This window comes from Arvicola amphibius, chromosome 17 (genome assembly GCF_903992535.2).
Source record: "Arvicola amphibius chromosome 17, mArvAmp1.2, whole genome shotgun sequence".
NCBI lineage: Eukaryota > Metazoa > Chordata > Mammalia > Rodentia > Cricetidae > Arvicola > Arvicola amphibius.
In genome coordinates, this window is record NC_052063.2 from 42064665 (window position 1) to 42081776 (window position 17112).

Here is a 17112-nt window from a genome sequence, read left to right on the forward strand (position 1 = left end):
CAGCACTTGGGAGACAGAAGCAGTCAGATCTCCACAGTGAGCTCCAGGTCAGCCAGGGCTACACCAAGAGACCATGTCTGAAAACGAAAGGAAAGCCCTATAGAGCAGAGGTAAATGCACTTATTTGTAGCCGACCGTTCTGAAGTCTTGTGCACTCTCCTCTCTCCCTCCTTTTAACTGTTTCTGTCCCAGGCTGTCAACGCCAGCGAGAAGACGGTTGTGGAAGCACTGTTTCAGAGGGACTCACTGGTCCGACAGAGTCAGGTACGCCTGGAATTCTTCAGTTATTTCTTTAAAGAAACATGGAGGAAAGGCAATGACATACAGAGTACTGCAGTTTTGTTTCTTAACTTACCTCTTTTCTTAATATCCTTTCTACTTGATTTTTTTTATGTGGTAAAAAGAAATTTGGGATACTGGTCTGCAACTTTTAAATAACAACCTTTGTGTTTCCAGGGACAGACTATTAAAAATAGCATTATTCCTATAGGAAATACTATCATTGGATGTTTATCTTAAAAAGTAAAAATGGTGGTTGGGAAAAGCTATTATTTGATACCAAAACTTCAGATTAAGGGTGGAAGTACTATTAAAACAGATTTTAGAGTTACAATGATCTTTATTTATTTGTTTGTTTGTTTCTTTTGTAGCTCGTGGTAGATTGGTTAGAAAGTATTGCCAAAGATGAAATTGGAGAATTTTCTGATAATATTGAGTTTTATGCAAAATCAGTATATTGGTGAGTAACTAAGCGTTTAGGTTTTTTTTTTTTTTTTTTTTTTTTTTTTTTTTTTTTGTTTTTGTTTTTGGTTTTTTTTTTTTTTTTTTTTTTGCCCAGGCTGGCCTCGAACTCGTGATCCTCCTGCCTCTGCCTCCTTCAGCAAATCCTACCAGCGTGTGCCACCACAACCGGCAGGGTTTGAACTCGGGACCTCACTCACGCCAGCACTGCGTGCTTAACAGGCTGAGCTATCGCCCAACTCGGTCTAAGCATTTAGTTTTAAGAACATTTTTTTATGCTAGATGTTGTGACACATGCCTTGATCCCTTCGGAGGCAGAGGCAGATGGATTGCTGAGTTTGAGTTCAGCCTGGTCTACAGGGGGAGTTCCTGGACAGCCAGAGCTACATAGTGAGACTCTTTCTCAAAAAAAAAAAAAAAAAAAAGCAAATAAAAATAAATAAAACCAACATCAAAAAGAATGCTTTTTATTCTTTGACAATTTCATGCATGTACTGAGAATCGGAGGAAATAAGACTGCTGGGGAAATTGTTAATAAAACTTAATGAATAAGCCAGGCATAGTGGCACATGCCATTAATCCCAGCACTCGGGAGGCAGAGGCAGATGGATTCTGTGAGTTTGAGGCCAGCCTGGTTCCAGGCCAGCCAGGGCTACATAATGAAACCCTCACTTAGGGGAAAAGTTAATGAATGGAAGATGGTCTTGTCTTTGGGCAGACCGGGCCCTTTAGGAAGGAAGGAAGCAGCAGAGACTCGAGAGAGAGGAAGCCTGGTCTGGTGTGTCACCTGTGGTCCTAGCTGCTCGGGATGCTCAAGCAAAGGGCCTGAGCCCCGAGGTCTGAAGAAAGGAGGGGGAAAGGACAAAAGAAGGAAAGAGATCAAAGGGGCACACCAGGAAAAAAAATCCGGTGTACACATATTCCAAATAAGAACAGCAGAAAATTCCTGAAAGGGGCTGGAGAGATGGCTCAGAGGTTAAGAGCATTGCCTGCTCTTCCAAAGGTCCTGAGTTCAATTCCCAGCAACCACATGGTGGCTCACAACCATCTCTAATGGAGTCTGGTGCCCTCTTCTGGCGTGCAGGCATACACACAGACAGAATATTGTATACATAATAAATAAATAAATAAATACATAAATAAATATTAAAAAAAAAAAAGAAAGAAAATTCCTGAAAAAGTAAAGTGTTTGCATAGAGAGAAGGCGGATGTCAATCTATAGTATCCACAGCTCAGGAGGTTGAGGCGGGAAGACTCTGAATTCAAGGTCAGACTGGGCTACTGAAATTCGCTCTCAAAAACAGAGAAGAAGTAGTTTAGTAATTGTTTTTTCTGAAAGAGAAGTTGAGAGGAGGGTAAATTTACCTGATAGAGACTTTTACAACTATTTTCATGAGCTGGTCTCCATTTCTTAAAGCTTTAGTGATACAGAACCCTAAACAAGCCCTAATCTTATGAGATCGTTTGGTTTCTACCAAGGCCTCTCAACTGGGGAGCTGGATTGTGTTAACAAACTGCAGAAAAACATGCTCAAAAAGAATCACTTTGCATTGTGCCAACCATAAATTTAACATAGATTATAGTTCTGAATTTAAAAGCAATTCAAGATGCTTTAGATGGAAAACAGGAAGATATTATTCTAATTTGGTATTAATAAATGTTTCATGAAAACTTTTTCATCAAAATTGAAAACCTCCAGGCTAGAGAGATAGTTCAGATGTTAAGAGCACTGGCTGCTCTTCTAGAGGTCCCGAGTTCAGTTCCAGCAACCACATGGTGGCTCAAATCATCTAGCATAAAATCTGGTGCCTTCTTCTGCAGTGCAGGCATACATGCAGGCAAAACACTATATACACAATAAATAAATCTTCAGGAAAAAAGATTGGAAACCTCTCATTTAAACACACAATGGATGTGGTAGTGCATGTCTTTAATTCCAACGTATGAGAGGCAGTGGCAGAGGCAGATTTCTATGAGTTCAAAACCAGCCTGGCCTACACAATGAATTCTGGGCCATTCAAGGCTGCATAGTGAGACCCTGTCTCAATAGAAAAAGAGAGACTATTAATAAGTGGGGATCCGGAGAGATGACTCTGATCAGAAGTCAGAGCGCATGTGCTCTTTCAGAACACCTGAGTTAATCTCTACCCTTGTTTGGTGATGTCTTAGGGTTTCTGTTGCTGTGAAGAGATGCCATGACCACAGAAACTCTTAGAGAAGAGAACATTTAATTGAGGTGGCAGCTTACAGTTTTAGAGCATGGAAGACGTAGTGCTGGAGAAGTAGCTGAGAATTCTACCTCTTGATCTGAAGGCAACAGGAAGTGGTCCGAGACACTGAGTGTGGCTTGAGCACATATGAGACCTCAAAGCCCACCTCCACAGTGACACACACTTCCTCCAACAAGGCCACACCCCCTAATAGTGCCAATCCCCTTGGGGGTCATTTTCTTTCAGACTACCACAGATGACTTAAAGCCACCTGTAACTGCAGTCCAAAGGGACTCTGATTTACACATGGTGTGCATACATAGATTAAAGAAGTAGGAACTAGTGGGCATGAGGACACTCGCTGGGCTACATAGTGAGCTGCAGGCCATCCAGGGCTGCATAGATATCTCAGTGAAAGGACTTAAACATAGCCTCAGAAGCAGGCTGTGATTCCCGTCACTCATCAGACTGCCTTCTGTGTTAAGGACTGTGCAGCCTTCTACATGTGTTGTCTTTTCCTGTTTTCAACACACAGGTGTACTTGGGGGCAGGGAAGTGGGGTTAGTTGTTGCTATCTACAAAAAAAATAGTATTCATATTGCTCCTTTAGAAACTGATATTTCTTCTTCCAGGGAGAATACCCTCCACACCTTAAAACAGCGGCAGCTACTGTCTTACATAGGAAGCGTCCGTCCTCTTGTCACTGAACTGGTGAGTTCCAGGTAGGGTGACAGCCTCTGAGACGAAACCCCATGGCGAGAGCAGCTCAGGAGAACGGGTTTGACTTCCACTTCCACAGCACTCTTCACATCAAAGGATCCTGGAGGCAGCAGCTGGTGCAGTGGCCGTGGAGGGGTGCTGCTTCCTGGCTTCCTCCCCATGGCTTGTTCAGCCTGCTTTCTTATAGAGTCCAGGACCACCAGCCCAGGGGTGCCGCAATGCCTGGGTCCTCCCCCATCAATCACTAATTAAGAAAATGCCCTAAAACTGTATCTTTGGGGGAAGAAGGGGGCCTCAGGACAGAGTTTCTCTGTAGTTTCTGTCCTGAAACTCACTCCATAGACCAGGCTGGCCTCAAACTCATAGAGATCCGCCTGTCTCTGCTTCTGGGAATAAAGATGTGTGCCCTACGGCTGTATCTTGTGGAGGCATTTTCTCAAGTGAGCTTCCCACCTTTTGGATAACTCTAGTTTGTGTCTCAAAATGAGATAGAACTAGCCAGAACAGGAAGTTTTCTTGGAAATGAAGGTTGTCTTTAAAGATAAATGATGCCAAGGTGGGTGGTGGTGGTGCCTTTGATTCCAGCACTCAGGAGGCAGAGGCAGGCGGATCTCGGTGAGTTCAAGACCTGCATGGTCTACAGAGCGAATTCAGGACAGCCAGGACTGTTACACAGAGAAACCCCGTCTTGAAAAAAACAAACAAGTGATATTTCCTAAGTGACATTAAAATGATTTTTGTTTGAAATTCATCATGATTGTGTGTGCTGTTTACTGCTAAAGTAAAGTCTGTATTAATGCTAAATGTTCAAAACCACAAATGTTGTGATATGTAGGAATGAAACTTTTAGAAGTTTGTAGATTTTTGTTTGTTTGTAAATATTTGTTTTATTTATGCATCTGTGTGTCTGTGTGGGTTGTGTGACCTTGTGAGTGCACGTGCCTTCATGCCTGCAGAGACCAGAACTGTCACCTGGAGTTGTAGGCAGTTGTGAGATGCTCAGCCTGGGTGCTGGGAACCAAACTCGGGTTTCTTGTACAAAACAGAGCTGCCAATGTACTGGTAAGCCATCTTTCCAGCCCCATTTTTTGTTTGGGTTTTTCCCCCCTTGAAACAGGATCTTTCTGTGGCTCAGGCTGACTTTGAACTCGGCTCCTCCCCCTCTTCCTGAGTGTTCTGGGAAATTTTTACTTATTTATTAGTAACTGGTGTGTTGGGTTTTTTTTTTTTTTTTTTTTTTTTTTTTTTTTGGTTTTTCGAGACAGGGTTTCCCTGTAGTTTCTAGAGCCTGTCCTGGAACTAGCTCTTGTAGACCAGGCTGGCCTCAAACTCAGAGATCCGCCTGCCTCTGCCTCCCAAGTGCTGGGATTAAGGGTGTGCGCCACCACCGCCCGGCTTAGGGTTTTTTTTTTGAAGGGGTGAATGTTGTATTTGTTTGGTTGTTTTGTTTTTTACTACTGAGGATTGAGCCCATGTGCATACTGGGTAACCTCCCTACCACTGAGCTATGCCTCCAGCTCCGGTTGTGCTTTATATGGGGGTATTCACAGGGAGTACTTAGCAGTCCATCACAGGGAGTACTTAGTAATCACAGGGAGCACTTAATAATCACAGGGAGCAGTTAGTAATCACAGGGAGTACTTAGTAGTTACAGGGAGCAGTTAGTAATCACAGGGAGTACTTAGTAAGCTCTTGCCTTGTGTTCTCAGGAAGTTCATGCTTTCTAGTCAGACTAGAGCTCTTTCTTCCTTCATGTTTGTCCATGTTCCAGGTCTCGTCTAAGGACGGTGATGGAGTAAGCTCAGATAATGTAGTGTTAGCTGGCTGTACTGGGCTGGGGTGGTGGTAGTCTATGCTTGACTCACTAGGTAGGCATACACCATGTTGGGCCAGAGGTGGGGGCAGCAGACAAAGGGGTCTATTAGGAACCCTTGTAACACTTAATTTCTTTATTAGCTAGATTTTAAAGGAATTTATTTCTGTATGTAAGTACCATATAGCTTCATCATGTCATGATTTTAAAAACGTGTATGTAGACGTATATAGGGTCCGGTTTTTGTAGCTTACATGCTTAGCGTTAGAGCCTTGAGTTTGATCCCTGGCACCATATGCATGACTCACTAAGGTATAAGCAAATGAACAAACAAAAAATTTAAATGTATGTAGGTTCCAAATATCTATAGTTAATGGTGAGGCTTTTGCTTTGTTTTGCATTGTTTTTTATAGGACCCTGATGCTCCTATTAGACAGAAAATGCCTCTTGATGATCTGGATAGAGAAGATGAAGTCAGGTTACTCAAGTACCTTTTCACTCTAATTCGTGCTGGAATGACAGAAGAGGTGAGTCATGTGATTCCCTGCTTGCTCGGGTTCCAGGTGCCATAGAGCTAAAGTTGGAAGAGTCTTTGTGGCCCCGGCCATGCTTCTGTTCTGTGACCCCCCTCCAGTGTGCAGTTTCTGCCTCCACGGGGCATGACCAGAAAAAGCACATGGCTCTGAGGCTTGAGAGTAGTTCACTCTGGTTTCCAGAACTCTTAGCAGATTCTTCAACAAGCCAAGCTTTGCCTTACTCCGTTGCACTGCAGGCTACATTGGTTCTGCCATTTCTCCTTGGTTATGTTGAATTTAAGGAAATATCAGTGGATCAATTAAGTGATAGTTCTCTTCTCATTATAGAGAGAGACATTTAAGGGTTTTTTTTGTTTTGTTTTGTTTTGTTTTTGCTTTTCAAGACAGAGTTTAGAGTTTCTTGGCTGTCCTGGAACTCACTCTGTAGACCAGATTGGCCTCGAACTCAGAGATTTGCTTGCCTCTGCCTCCTGAGTGCTTGGAATAAAGATGTGCACCACCACTGCCCAGCTTACAGACTTTTTATAATAATTTTATATTCCAAAAATCAAGGTCATCAAATATTTATTTTATTTATTTTAAATTCCATGTTAGTGAGTGAGTGCCCTAGTACCCTAGCAGTCAGGAAGGAAGAAGTCACTAGAAAACTAAGGGCTCGGGACAAGGCTTAGTGGAGGAAGTGATTCCTCACGTGTGAAGTCCTGGGTTTGACCCGCTCCCCGAGCCCAGCCAAAGCGAGGAAAGCCGCAGACAGATGCTGGTTTGCGGGGAAACTGGAATGCCATCACCAGTTGTGTTTGTCACTTGGTAGCTAGTCTTGTGATCACGGTTTGCTTTATTAAAGAGCATGGTGCTCTTCACTTCTGTGCCAGCGATGTCACTCTCTTTTCTGTTTCCCAAGGCACAACGGCTCTGTAAACGTTGTGGGCAAGCATGGCGAGCTGCCACACTGGAAGGCTGGAAGCTGTATCATGACCCTAATGTTAATGGAAGCGGTATGTCAGGTCACCTAGTGAATGGTAGCCTTTCTGTGTATAAGTGGCTGACATGTTTATTTTAAATGATGAATTTTCTTTAACTGTTTTGTAGGAACAGAACTAGAGCCTGTTGAAGGGAATCCATACAGACGTATTTGGAAGATTAGTTGCTGGAGAATGGCAGAAGATGTAAGATAATGAAATATGCATTGAGACTCACTTTGACCCAGTTTATTAAGCAAAGGTGTACTGAGGAGCTATGAAACGTTCGGTGTAACATATGACTAGGGTCTCTGTTTTGGGAGAAGTTTTAGTCACGTTAGGAATAGGCCTGGTGACGTAGCGGATTGTTCAGACACTAGATGCCAAGAATTAACATTGCTGAGAAGCATAAAGGATGGACCCCATCAGCTTAGAGAAGACTAGGGGGCTAAAGCTGAAAGCTGGCTTCTCAGAGGACTTCTCCATTTAACTCTTTAAAACTTAAATAGATTTGGGGGTGGAAACTCGAGGAAGGAGTTGGAGGTAAATACATAGGATGGGAAGTCTGACGCGGAATAGGAAGTTCGTAAAGGAAGTGAAGTGCCGGTGCTGTTGGGACACGAGGAGCACATTCCTGAAATCACCACAGAACACAGGGTTGCGCAGGGAATCTCAGGCTGTATGGGAGAATGGGCCTACAAAAAATACAAAAATGAGAGCGGGAGGGATGGCTCCGCAGACGCGGGCACTTGCTGAGCAGGCCTGACGGCCCTTATTTGGTACCTGGACCTCCCTAGAAGTGGGAGAGGACCGACCTCCACACCTGCCGCACTGTAGCACGTGCGACACACACGCTCTCCACACAGTAATAACGGTGAAGGCTAAAGCTGTGTTAGAGGCGATAACTGTGGTAACAGTCACACCTCTCAGAGAGTTAATAAAAATAAACAAATATGGTAGTACAATAAACTGGGCACTTGCTTTGGGAAAGAACTGGAATTTGCATATTGAATTGGGTTTAGAAGGCTGAGCGCAGGGGATTGAGCGAGCAGCCTGACCTGATAGGACTGGAGTCACAGAAGTGATGAGGAGCCTGAGACTTCTTCACTGCCTGCCCATGATGGTAGTGGTAGCAGCAGAAAGAGAGTCTCCTGAGTGTCTCATTTAATGGCAAGAGATCTTGAAATGCCATTGGCAAAGCCCTTGAAACAGAATAAAGTGATGAGTGCAGCTTTCTTGGGTGGCTACACACTGATGCCCCTGGCCAGCACAGGAGGGTTGGTACCGAGAAACTGGGAGCAACACCTGCTTAGGTTCTGTGTAGATGAACATTTTACTATAAATATTTAAAATGCCATCAGAGTTGGCCTTGCTTTCATTTGAGATTTAAATGTTTGATTTTTTTTTCAGACGATTTTGGAGTTAATTCATCAGATTAAACTGTCCTGCCTGCCTGCCCCCCTTGCTCTGTCACTGTAGCTTAGGGACTAAGTGACCAGGTTCAATCTAGAAGAATTATGACGAAAACTAACATGCTGGGAGAAGGAATACATTCCAATCCTTTTATTCATTGTCTTTTAGGAACTTTTTAATAAATATGAAAGAGCAATTTACGCATCACTGAGCGGGAATCTCAAGCAGGTATGCACTGGTGTGTGTGTTCACCTTCACTCTGAATGAACCACAATAGTCTTGTAATTCACGTGGCAGACTTGAGCTGCTTTCTGTAGCAGCCGAGCCAGAGATGTCAGAAAGCAGGACAGTGACCACCTGCTTGTTCTGACGCTTCCCGTGTACGCATGGTTTTCAGCTGTTTGTTTCTGTGCATTTTTATTGTTTGCTTGTTTTTGTTGTTATTTTGCTTGATACATAGCTTAGTCTAGCCTCACACTTTTTGCTGTTTAGGTTTGTTTGAGTTTTGAGGCTAGGGTCATGCTTTGTAGACCAGGCTCCTCAATGCTGGGATTATAGGCCTGCACCTGACTCTTACATGAAGCCAGGACAGGCAGTGGTGGTGCACGCCTTTAATCCCAGCTCTTGGGAGGCAGAGCCAGGTGGATCTTTGAGTTTAGGAGAAAGAAGGTTATTTGATGTAATCTTTTAATTCCATAGCGTTTTCTGTCATTAGAATATAGTTTTAAAGTCTTTATCCGTGAATATAATTGGTTTCCTTTTCTGTTTTGTTAATCGTGTCTGTGTTTCTGTTTTGAAATGGATGAGAAGCTTCTTCCTGTCTGTGACACCTGGGAGGACACAGTGTGGGCCTACTTCCGGGTGATGGTGGACAGCCTGGTTGAGCAGGAGATTCGGACATCAGTGATGACACTGGATGAAACCGAAGAACTCCCTAGAGAGTACACGGAAGCCAAGTGAGTGTGGCAGCGTGATCCGGGTCAGGTGGTCCCACTGGCTCTGAAGCTCTACTCTAACACCCTATGTTACCATCTCTGTCCCTTTTTGTTTTTTCTCTTTTGAAGCTGGACCTTAGAAAAGGTTTTTGAAGAACTTCAAGCCACTGATAAAAAGGTAAATGTTAATATAACACTCTTTCATGTAGTGTATGAAATTAATGTTCTATAGTTGTACACTGTAGTTGAAAGGGGGAGAATTTGGAATTCTCCTTTCTCATCTTTTCTTCACTGTTAACAAATAGGAGATGTTTATTGGATGGGGCCTGACAATCCATGTTATAATACTAGCACTCAGAAGGCTGAGACAGGACATCACCATGACTTTGAGGGATGATTGGGCTACATAGTGAGACCCTGTCTCAAAACAAAAAGAAAAACACTTTCTTAGTATTTTCTTCCTCATAACTAAAGGTAGTGTATATGTCCTTGTAATAATAAAGTCCTAGTGTCTGCCGGTTCCGTCCCCCTGGTCTTCATCTCCTCAGACAGTAAACCCCACCAGCGCATGCGCTGAGCTTTCTCAGGCCTCTCCGGCAGTGTGAGCGGTGCAGATGTGCAGCCCAGTGCTGGGCTCTGCCGGTCACCTCGCTGCACGCTTGTTTCCACTTAATGCTAATCTCCAAGTTAATTGCTGTATTTTAGCCAGATTTTAGGTTTTTTTTATTTTTGTTTGGGTTTGTTTGTTTGTTTTATGATCTTACTGAATAGCTCTAACTACCTGGCACTTACAATTAAAGCCCAGACTGGTCTCAGACTCCCAGGTGCTGGAATTTCAGGTGTATACCATCATAGCTGACTTTACTGTTCTCTTTATATTAAAAAATATGTTTTTTCTCTAGCTTAGCATTCATAGTGGTAGGTTTTATTGTAGTGTCCTCATATACATGTCATTTTTCTTTGTTCTTAGTCATTCTCCTTCCATTGTTCTTTTTAATAGATGTATAATGTTCTGTAGAATTGGCTGAAGAGGTTTTTTGTTTTGTTTCCTTTAGAAGGTACTCGGGTTAGTTCTTGTGCTGTAGAGAACATCTGTGTGTGCTCAGTCTGGTTCTAGTGCTGTAGAGAACATTTGTGTGTGCTCAGTCTGGTTATGGTGCTGTTGAGAACGTCTGTGTGTGCTCAGTCTGGTTCTGGTGCTGTAGAGAACATCTGTGTGTGCTCAGTCTGGTTCTGGTGCTGTAGAGAACATCTGTGTGTGCTCAGTCTGGTTCTGGTGCTGTAGAGAACATCTGTGTGTGCTCAGTCTGGTTCTGGTGCTGTAGAGAACATCTGTGTGTGCTCAGTCTGGTTATGGTGCTGTAGAGAACATCTGTGTGTGCTCAGTCTGGTTATGGTGCTGTAGAGAACATCTGTGTGTGCTCAGTCTGGTGCTGGTGCTGTAGAGAACATCTGTGTGTGCTCAGGTCGGTTCTGGTGCTGTAGAGAATGTCTGTGTGTGTGAAGATGGATGAACTTCCTGCTGTTGTTGTCTCTTTAAGACTACGTTTTGTAACAGTGTTGACAGGGTTGCTGGGTTAAAAAAAACACAGATGTGTCCTTCATATGTGTAGCTACATTATCTGGGTGTCTAAATTACTGACAGTTATCATACATAGGGTATACTTTCAAGCTATATAATTTAAATTAAAGTTAAAAGAAGAGAAACATGACAACAGGAAAAGTATCAGATTGTAGTGATGAACACGGCTACAGTAATTTCTTTTTTCTTTTTTTTTCCAAGACAGAGTCTCTCTGTAGTTCTGGATCCTGTCTTGGAACTACCTCTTGTAGACCAGGCTGGCCTTGAACTCACAGAGATCCGCCTCCCTTGCCTCCCGAGTGCTGGGACTAAAGACATGCACCATCACCACCCAGCTAGCAATTTCTTTAATTATGCATTTGTTTCTCTCTTGAACAGCACATTTAGTATTTTTTGCCAGCCCATCAGTGTAGGAAGCAGGGCTGAGTTTGCTTCCCTCTATTTGTAAATTTCTCTTAATTTTTTAAAAATTTATTTTGTATTTTATGTTTATGGGTGTTTTCCCTGCATGTGTGTCTGTGCACCACATGAATACAGTGCCTGTGGAGGCCAGAAGAGGGATCAGACCCCTTGGTACTCAGGTTACAAACAGTTATTAGTTGCCATCTTGGTGCTGGGAATCAAACCCAGGTTCTCTGAAAGAACAGCCTTTGCTGTTAGCTGCTGAACCGTCTCTGTGGTCCCATTTGTTTATGATTTCCTGTTATATCTCATTACAATTACCTATTGGTTTTTATTTTTCTTTATTATTGAGTGGACTATACTTTATACAGTAAGTAAAATTAATGTTTTTTTTCTGCCAAGGACTTAATGACCAATATATAAATACTTTGGAAATTCTGAGTAGGTAAAACCAAGTCAGGAATAGAAGTAAGTGTCTCAGGATAGAGGACATTACATAAGACGAGATATAATCCTGGCCACTTAAGACTGAAGGGGTTGCTAGGGTCAGTAAGATAGTGTGTCAGAGTAGCTGGACGAGCTGAGAGTCGTACAGCCCGTCTTGTTATTACTGCTTAGAGGGCAGCGCCCTGCTACTCAATCTCATGTAAGTGCAGCGGAGGCCAGAAATAGATAATCAAGGGTTTCAGTACTCTCACAAAGAAAACAGTAGAATTTCAATGGAAGACATAAAGATACAAGAAAAATAGATAAAACATAAATCTGAATGAGAAGACTTGAAAATGTCAGTCTTTCTAAAATTGACGTAGGACTCTAATAATTTGGAGAGATTGTTTTTGTGTTATAAAAAAAGGTAAAAAGGTTAAGTAGAAGCATAAGTAAGAATGGCCAAAACATTCTGAAATGGCAGCAGGGCCCTTCCTCACTCGCTGAGCACACAGCAGCACAGTGCAGCCTCTGCGTGGGCTAAGCAGATCAGTGACCAACAGGTCTAAATTAGAGCAAACACACGTGTGCGCCTGAGAGGCGGCAGGTGTGAGCTTCCATTTCACAGGAAACAGTGATTATGTTAGATAATGGTCCTGACAGAATTGGCCTTCCATCTAGACGGAAACAGCTTTGACTAATGCCATGTAGTTGAGCTAACAGACAGGGAATGTTTTGAATATACAAAAGGAAAACATTTAAAAGCAATTGACAGATAAAAAATTAAACTATATTTGGCAAAAAAAAATCATAATGACCTACTTTTCAACAAAACAAAGCCCGGCCGGCTATCACATTCACTCATCTCTGTGTCTGCCTGCTGTTGTTCTGTCGTTCTCGGTGACAGCTTCAGATGATTCTGAACAGTGCCATTTGCATTGAAAGAGTATCCTGTAGTTGATTTTGCCTAAGCCCCTTGGCTCCTTTCTAGTTTCCTGAAGTATGCCAAGGTAAAAAAAAAAAATGTTAAGAATCGTAAGTTTGGGGCCCGCAGGTGCCTCAGCAGGGAAAGACTCCAGGCTGGGCCTGACCACTGAGTTTTCTCTCTAGGACCCTCATGGTGGATGGACACAGTGGACTCCCACAAGTTGTCCTTTGACCACGAGTGGGACTTTGGCACACATGCCCATGTACACACACAGGATGAATAAGTAGACATTTTAAGAAGATAATAAATAGAATAGCATTCCCTAATAATAGATAGTCTTCTGGAAGATGCTGTTCAGTTTTAGGTTTGTGTGCCATGAGTATCTAAGGGCAGCATCCTTCCGTGTTTTTTGATCTTCCTAAAGCCTTCATTTTAAGCTTCCTATATGTCCCTTCAAAATCTGACATTTTCAGCGTAGCAGTGAATACATCCTTCAAAGTGAACAAAAGACTTATGGCAATGTAAAACTTTTTCAGAGAGTTCTGGAAGAGAATCAAGAACATTATCATGTAGTTCAGAAATTCCTCATCCTGGGAGACATCGATGGTAAGGTGCAGTTTTCTTTTACTTTGCCGAGTTCTTCATTCTGGGTAGTCATCTTTGTCCTGACTGTTCTCGAAGCAGCACACCTGACTCACTGGCATCCACCGCCTCAAGTGTACAAGGCCAGATCAGGTCTCTTGAGGTGGAGAGTGTTCCACAGTGGGTGTTGGCAGTGAGACCAGAAACTGTAGGTGTCCTGGGGTGTCCTTGTGATACTTTTTCTCTGATCGTGCTCTCACTGTCGAACCTTTGGCGTCTTGTAGGTTTGATGGATGAATTCAGCAAATGGCTTTCCAAGAGCAGAAGCAATCTACCTGGACACCTGCTCCGATTTATGACTCACCTTATTTTGTTTTTCCGCACCCTGGGACTGCAAACCAAAGTAAGTAAAAGTGGACGGCGTCTCCTGCTCTGCGTGCCTGCGGTTAGCCTCCGGTTATCAGGACCGTCCCACGTGGTCACCTCCTGATAACTCATTGTTGGTGACTCAGTAGGGTCTGGTCTATGGCCACAGATGCTGATGCTTGCCTGACTTTGAAGAGTTTGGTCCTTGTTGGTGCCCAGCTAAGTTATGGAACCAAAGATCTGTGGGAATTAAAATCCTTTCTTTTTCTTTCTGTTTTTCATTTTTCTAAATGTTGGGTAACACTTTGGTGTTAGTATATACAACAGCATAGTAATAGGACAGTTGACAAACTCGGGCTTTGGAGTTGAGAGTCTTGAATACATATCCTTACTCGGTAACTTTCTAGCTGTGTGAGTCTAGGTGTCTAAGAACTCCTTCCTTCCTGTATAAAGTGTGGGCAGTGTCTTCCCAGGTATATAAGAACTCCTTCCTTCCTGTATAAAGTGTGGGCAGTGTCTTCCCAGGTATATAAGAACTCCTTCCTTCCTGTATAAAGTGTGGGCAGTGTCTACCCAGGTATATAAGAACTCCTTCCTTCCTGTATAAAGTGTGGGCAGTATCTACCCAGGTATATAAGAACTCCTTCCTTCCTGTGTAAAGTGTGGACAGTGTCTACCCACAGAGTTACGGTGAGAGGGCCAGTTACCTGTCTCAGCAGATAAAGCATTTGCCACCAAGTCTCATGACTTGATCAATCACAGGAACCCATATAATAGAACAAGAGAACTGACCGCCCCCCCACGAGTGTATACACAATAAATAATGTTTTAAAAAAGGGTTTTGTTTTAAGTAGAAAAAAAGAGCAGTGTTAAGGTGAAATACACTACATGAGCTTTGGTAAGCATTTAGCTAGGGTAGTTATCACTTAGTGTAAATATTAAATTCCTTAAACACTTTTTAAGTAGAATTTTTATTAGAAATTATATTATTGTACCTACCTATAAGTAGTTGTGTTTATAACTGGAGTATGTTTTTTTCTATGAAGGAAGAAGTTTCTATTGAAGTTTTAAAGACATACATACAGGTAAGCTTTTAGAATCTACAATTTGATTTCTTTTCTATTTTAATGAAAACAAAAATTAAAATGGTTCTATTTTTTTTTAAGACTTTTTAATTTATGTATATGAACGTTTTGCCTGCCCGTTTCTATGTGCAGCATGTGTGTTTGGTGCTAGAACAGAAGAGGGTGCTGGAGTAACGAGTGGTTGTGAACCATCGTGTAGATGCCAGGAGCCAAGCTGGGTCCTCTACAAGAGCTACAGGTGCTCTTAACTGCAGAGCCATCTCACCAGCCCCTAAGTGATATTATTTTAATACCCTGTGGTCTGGAAGCCACCAGACTCCATAGAGATCTTAAATTATTCTAAATACATTTCTAGAATTTGAAAGTATTTTGATATGAAACACATATCTAAGAGTCTTTCCTAAATATATTTGAAATTTTAAAGCAAACTTTTTTTAAAGCACTGTTAACTTGTCTGGTTTACTTTGATTTTTGTGTTTCTTAGCTTTTAATAAGTGAGAAGCATACAAACCTCATTGCATTTTATACCTGTCATTTGCCTCAAGACCTTGCTGTTGCCCAGTACGCATTGTTTTTGGAAGGTGTTACAGAGTTTGAGCAGCGGCATCAGTGCCTGGAACTGGCTAAAGAAGCAGGTAAGGAGTAAAGCATTTTGTCTGTTTCCGGTGATGGTGGCACACACCTTTAATCCCAGCAGAGGCAGGTGGATCTCTGAGTCCAAGGACAGCCAGGGCTACATAGGGAAACCCTATTTCGAAAAACCAAAATAAAGAATTCATCTATTCTTTTTAAGTGTATATTGTTTAAAATAATGAGTTTTGTTGTGACATTTTCAAATGAGTATTTATAGGTATATTTATCACCTCTATCTATTCACATAAAAATATGTTTGTGTATAAAAGAAAGGACAGGGTGGCTGGAGAGCGGGCTCAGTGGTTGATAGCACTGGCTGCTCTTGCAGAGGACCCAGGTTCCATTTCTAGCACCGTATGGCAGCTCACAGCGCTGTCTGTGACTCTGGCTCCAGAGGTCGGGCCTCCGTTCACAGACACACATGCAGGGAAGACATCAGTGCACATAAAGAAAAGAAATAAATCCAAAAATAAAGGTGGAGATACGCACATGCCAGAACATGCCTGCCACAGCACGGGTGTGGGGTCAGAGAACACGCTTAGGTATTGGTCCCTTCTTCCACCCTGTTTTGAGGCAGCGTCTGTTTTCCTGCCGCTCAAGCCAGCTCCCTAATTGGCCTTTGGGCAGATTGTCATGTTGGCATGTGTCTTAGTATTAAGTCTTATTTCTTTTAAGGGAGGAAAACAGGAGTAAAAGTCTCAGTTAAATTCTTTTGGAGAATGAAAATAACTTTAACTTGTGTAAAAATTTTGTTTCTGTTTTTGGTTTTGTTTCTTAGAGAACAATTCTTACTGTATAGCCCAGGTTGGCCTGGAACTGCCCAGGCTAGCCTCAGATTCTGTGGTCCTCAGACTCGTCTACCAAGTGCTGGGATTACCGGCATAAGTCACCACACCCAACCTAGAATGTTTTTAGTTAGGATATTTTTCTAAATATTTTTCAAATATGTGCATTGTATTTAAAATAAACTTTTAGCAGTAAGTGTTCAGGCCCCGTGGTGCTCGTGTGGAGATCAGAAGACAGCCTGCAGTTGCTTTTCTTCTGCTGTGTGGGAATTGAACTCCGGTCATCGGACTTGGTGGCCAGCACCTTTACCTGCTGAGCTGTCTCACTGGCCCTATGGATTATGTCTTTAATTAAGAAGTTGTTTTAGAGTCTAGGGATGAAACTCAGTGGCAGGATGCTTATCCAACATCTGTAAAGCTGTCAGTTCAATCCTCAGTGCCAAAAATAAGAGAAAGAATTGTTTCAGTGTTATCAAATTGTTGTAACTATTTGGATAATAATCATATTAATAACTACTCTTTGGTTTTTGTTTTGTCATTTTCCAAAATTCCTTAGATTTGGATGTTGCAACAATAACAAAAACTGTAGTTGAGAATATTCGAAAGAAAGATAATGGTGAATTTAGTCACCATGACCTGGCTCCGTCTCTAGATACTGGCACTACTGAGGTAATTTGGGTGAGGGGGGAATGAGAGTTTCATGTTACTTATAATCTGTCTTCTTGTTTCTTGGTGTATTTCCCTAATACACTGGCTTCTGGCTGTCTTTAATTAATGTGTGTGTGTGTGTGTGTGTGTGTGTGTGTGTGTGTGTGTGTGTGTATACATCTCAATAAAGGCCTTTAAACCAATCACAGTGACATATATTCTACAGTGTTAAAGGAATATTCTACAAAGGATTCTCTTATAGAGTAGACCTAAGGATTGGCTTTTTGCTTATCAGGTTCCACCGGATACTTTAAAAGCTGCTGAGTTCTATCTTTAGGAAGAAAGAGT

At 42.3% G+C, this 17112-nt stretch overlaps 1 protein-coding gene across 1 annotated transcript in view; it reads left to right on the forward strand.

The window, feature by feature from the left end:
• Positions 1–17112, forward strand: part of Nup107 (nucleoporin 107) — a 46290-nt gene that overhangs the window by 16755 nt on the left and 12423 nt on the right. The window contains exons 9-22 of the mRNA XM_038315081.2: positions 193–264; positions 651–739; positions 3584–3662; positions 5898–6011; positions 6922–7015; positions 7110–7186; positions 8561–8620; positions 9203–9348; positions 9457–9505; positions 13202–13271; positions 13532–13650; positions 14660–14698; positions 15183–15333; positions 16673–16785. Of these exons, the coding sequence (XP_038171009.1) occupies positions 193–264; positions 651–739; positions 3584–3662; positions 5898–6011; positions 6922–7015; positions 7110–7186; positions 8561–8620; positions 9203–9348; positions 9457–9505; positions 13202–13271; positions 13532–13650; positions 14660–14698; positions 15183–15333; positions 16673–16785 (1272 nt within the window). The remainder of the gene's footprint in view (positions 1–192; positions 265–650; positions 740–3583; positions 3663–5897; positions 6012–6921; positions 7016–7109; positions 7187–8560; positions 8621–9202; positions 9349–9456; positions 9506–13201; positions 13272–13531; positions 13651–14659; positions 14699–15182; positions 15334–16672; positions 16786–17112) is intronic.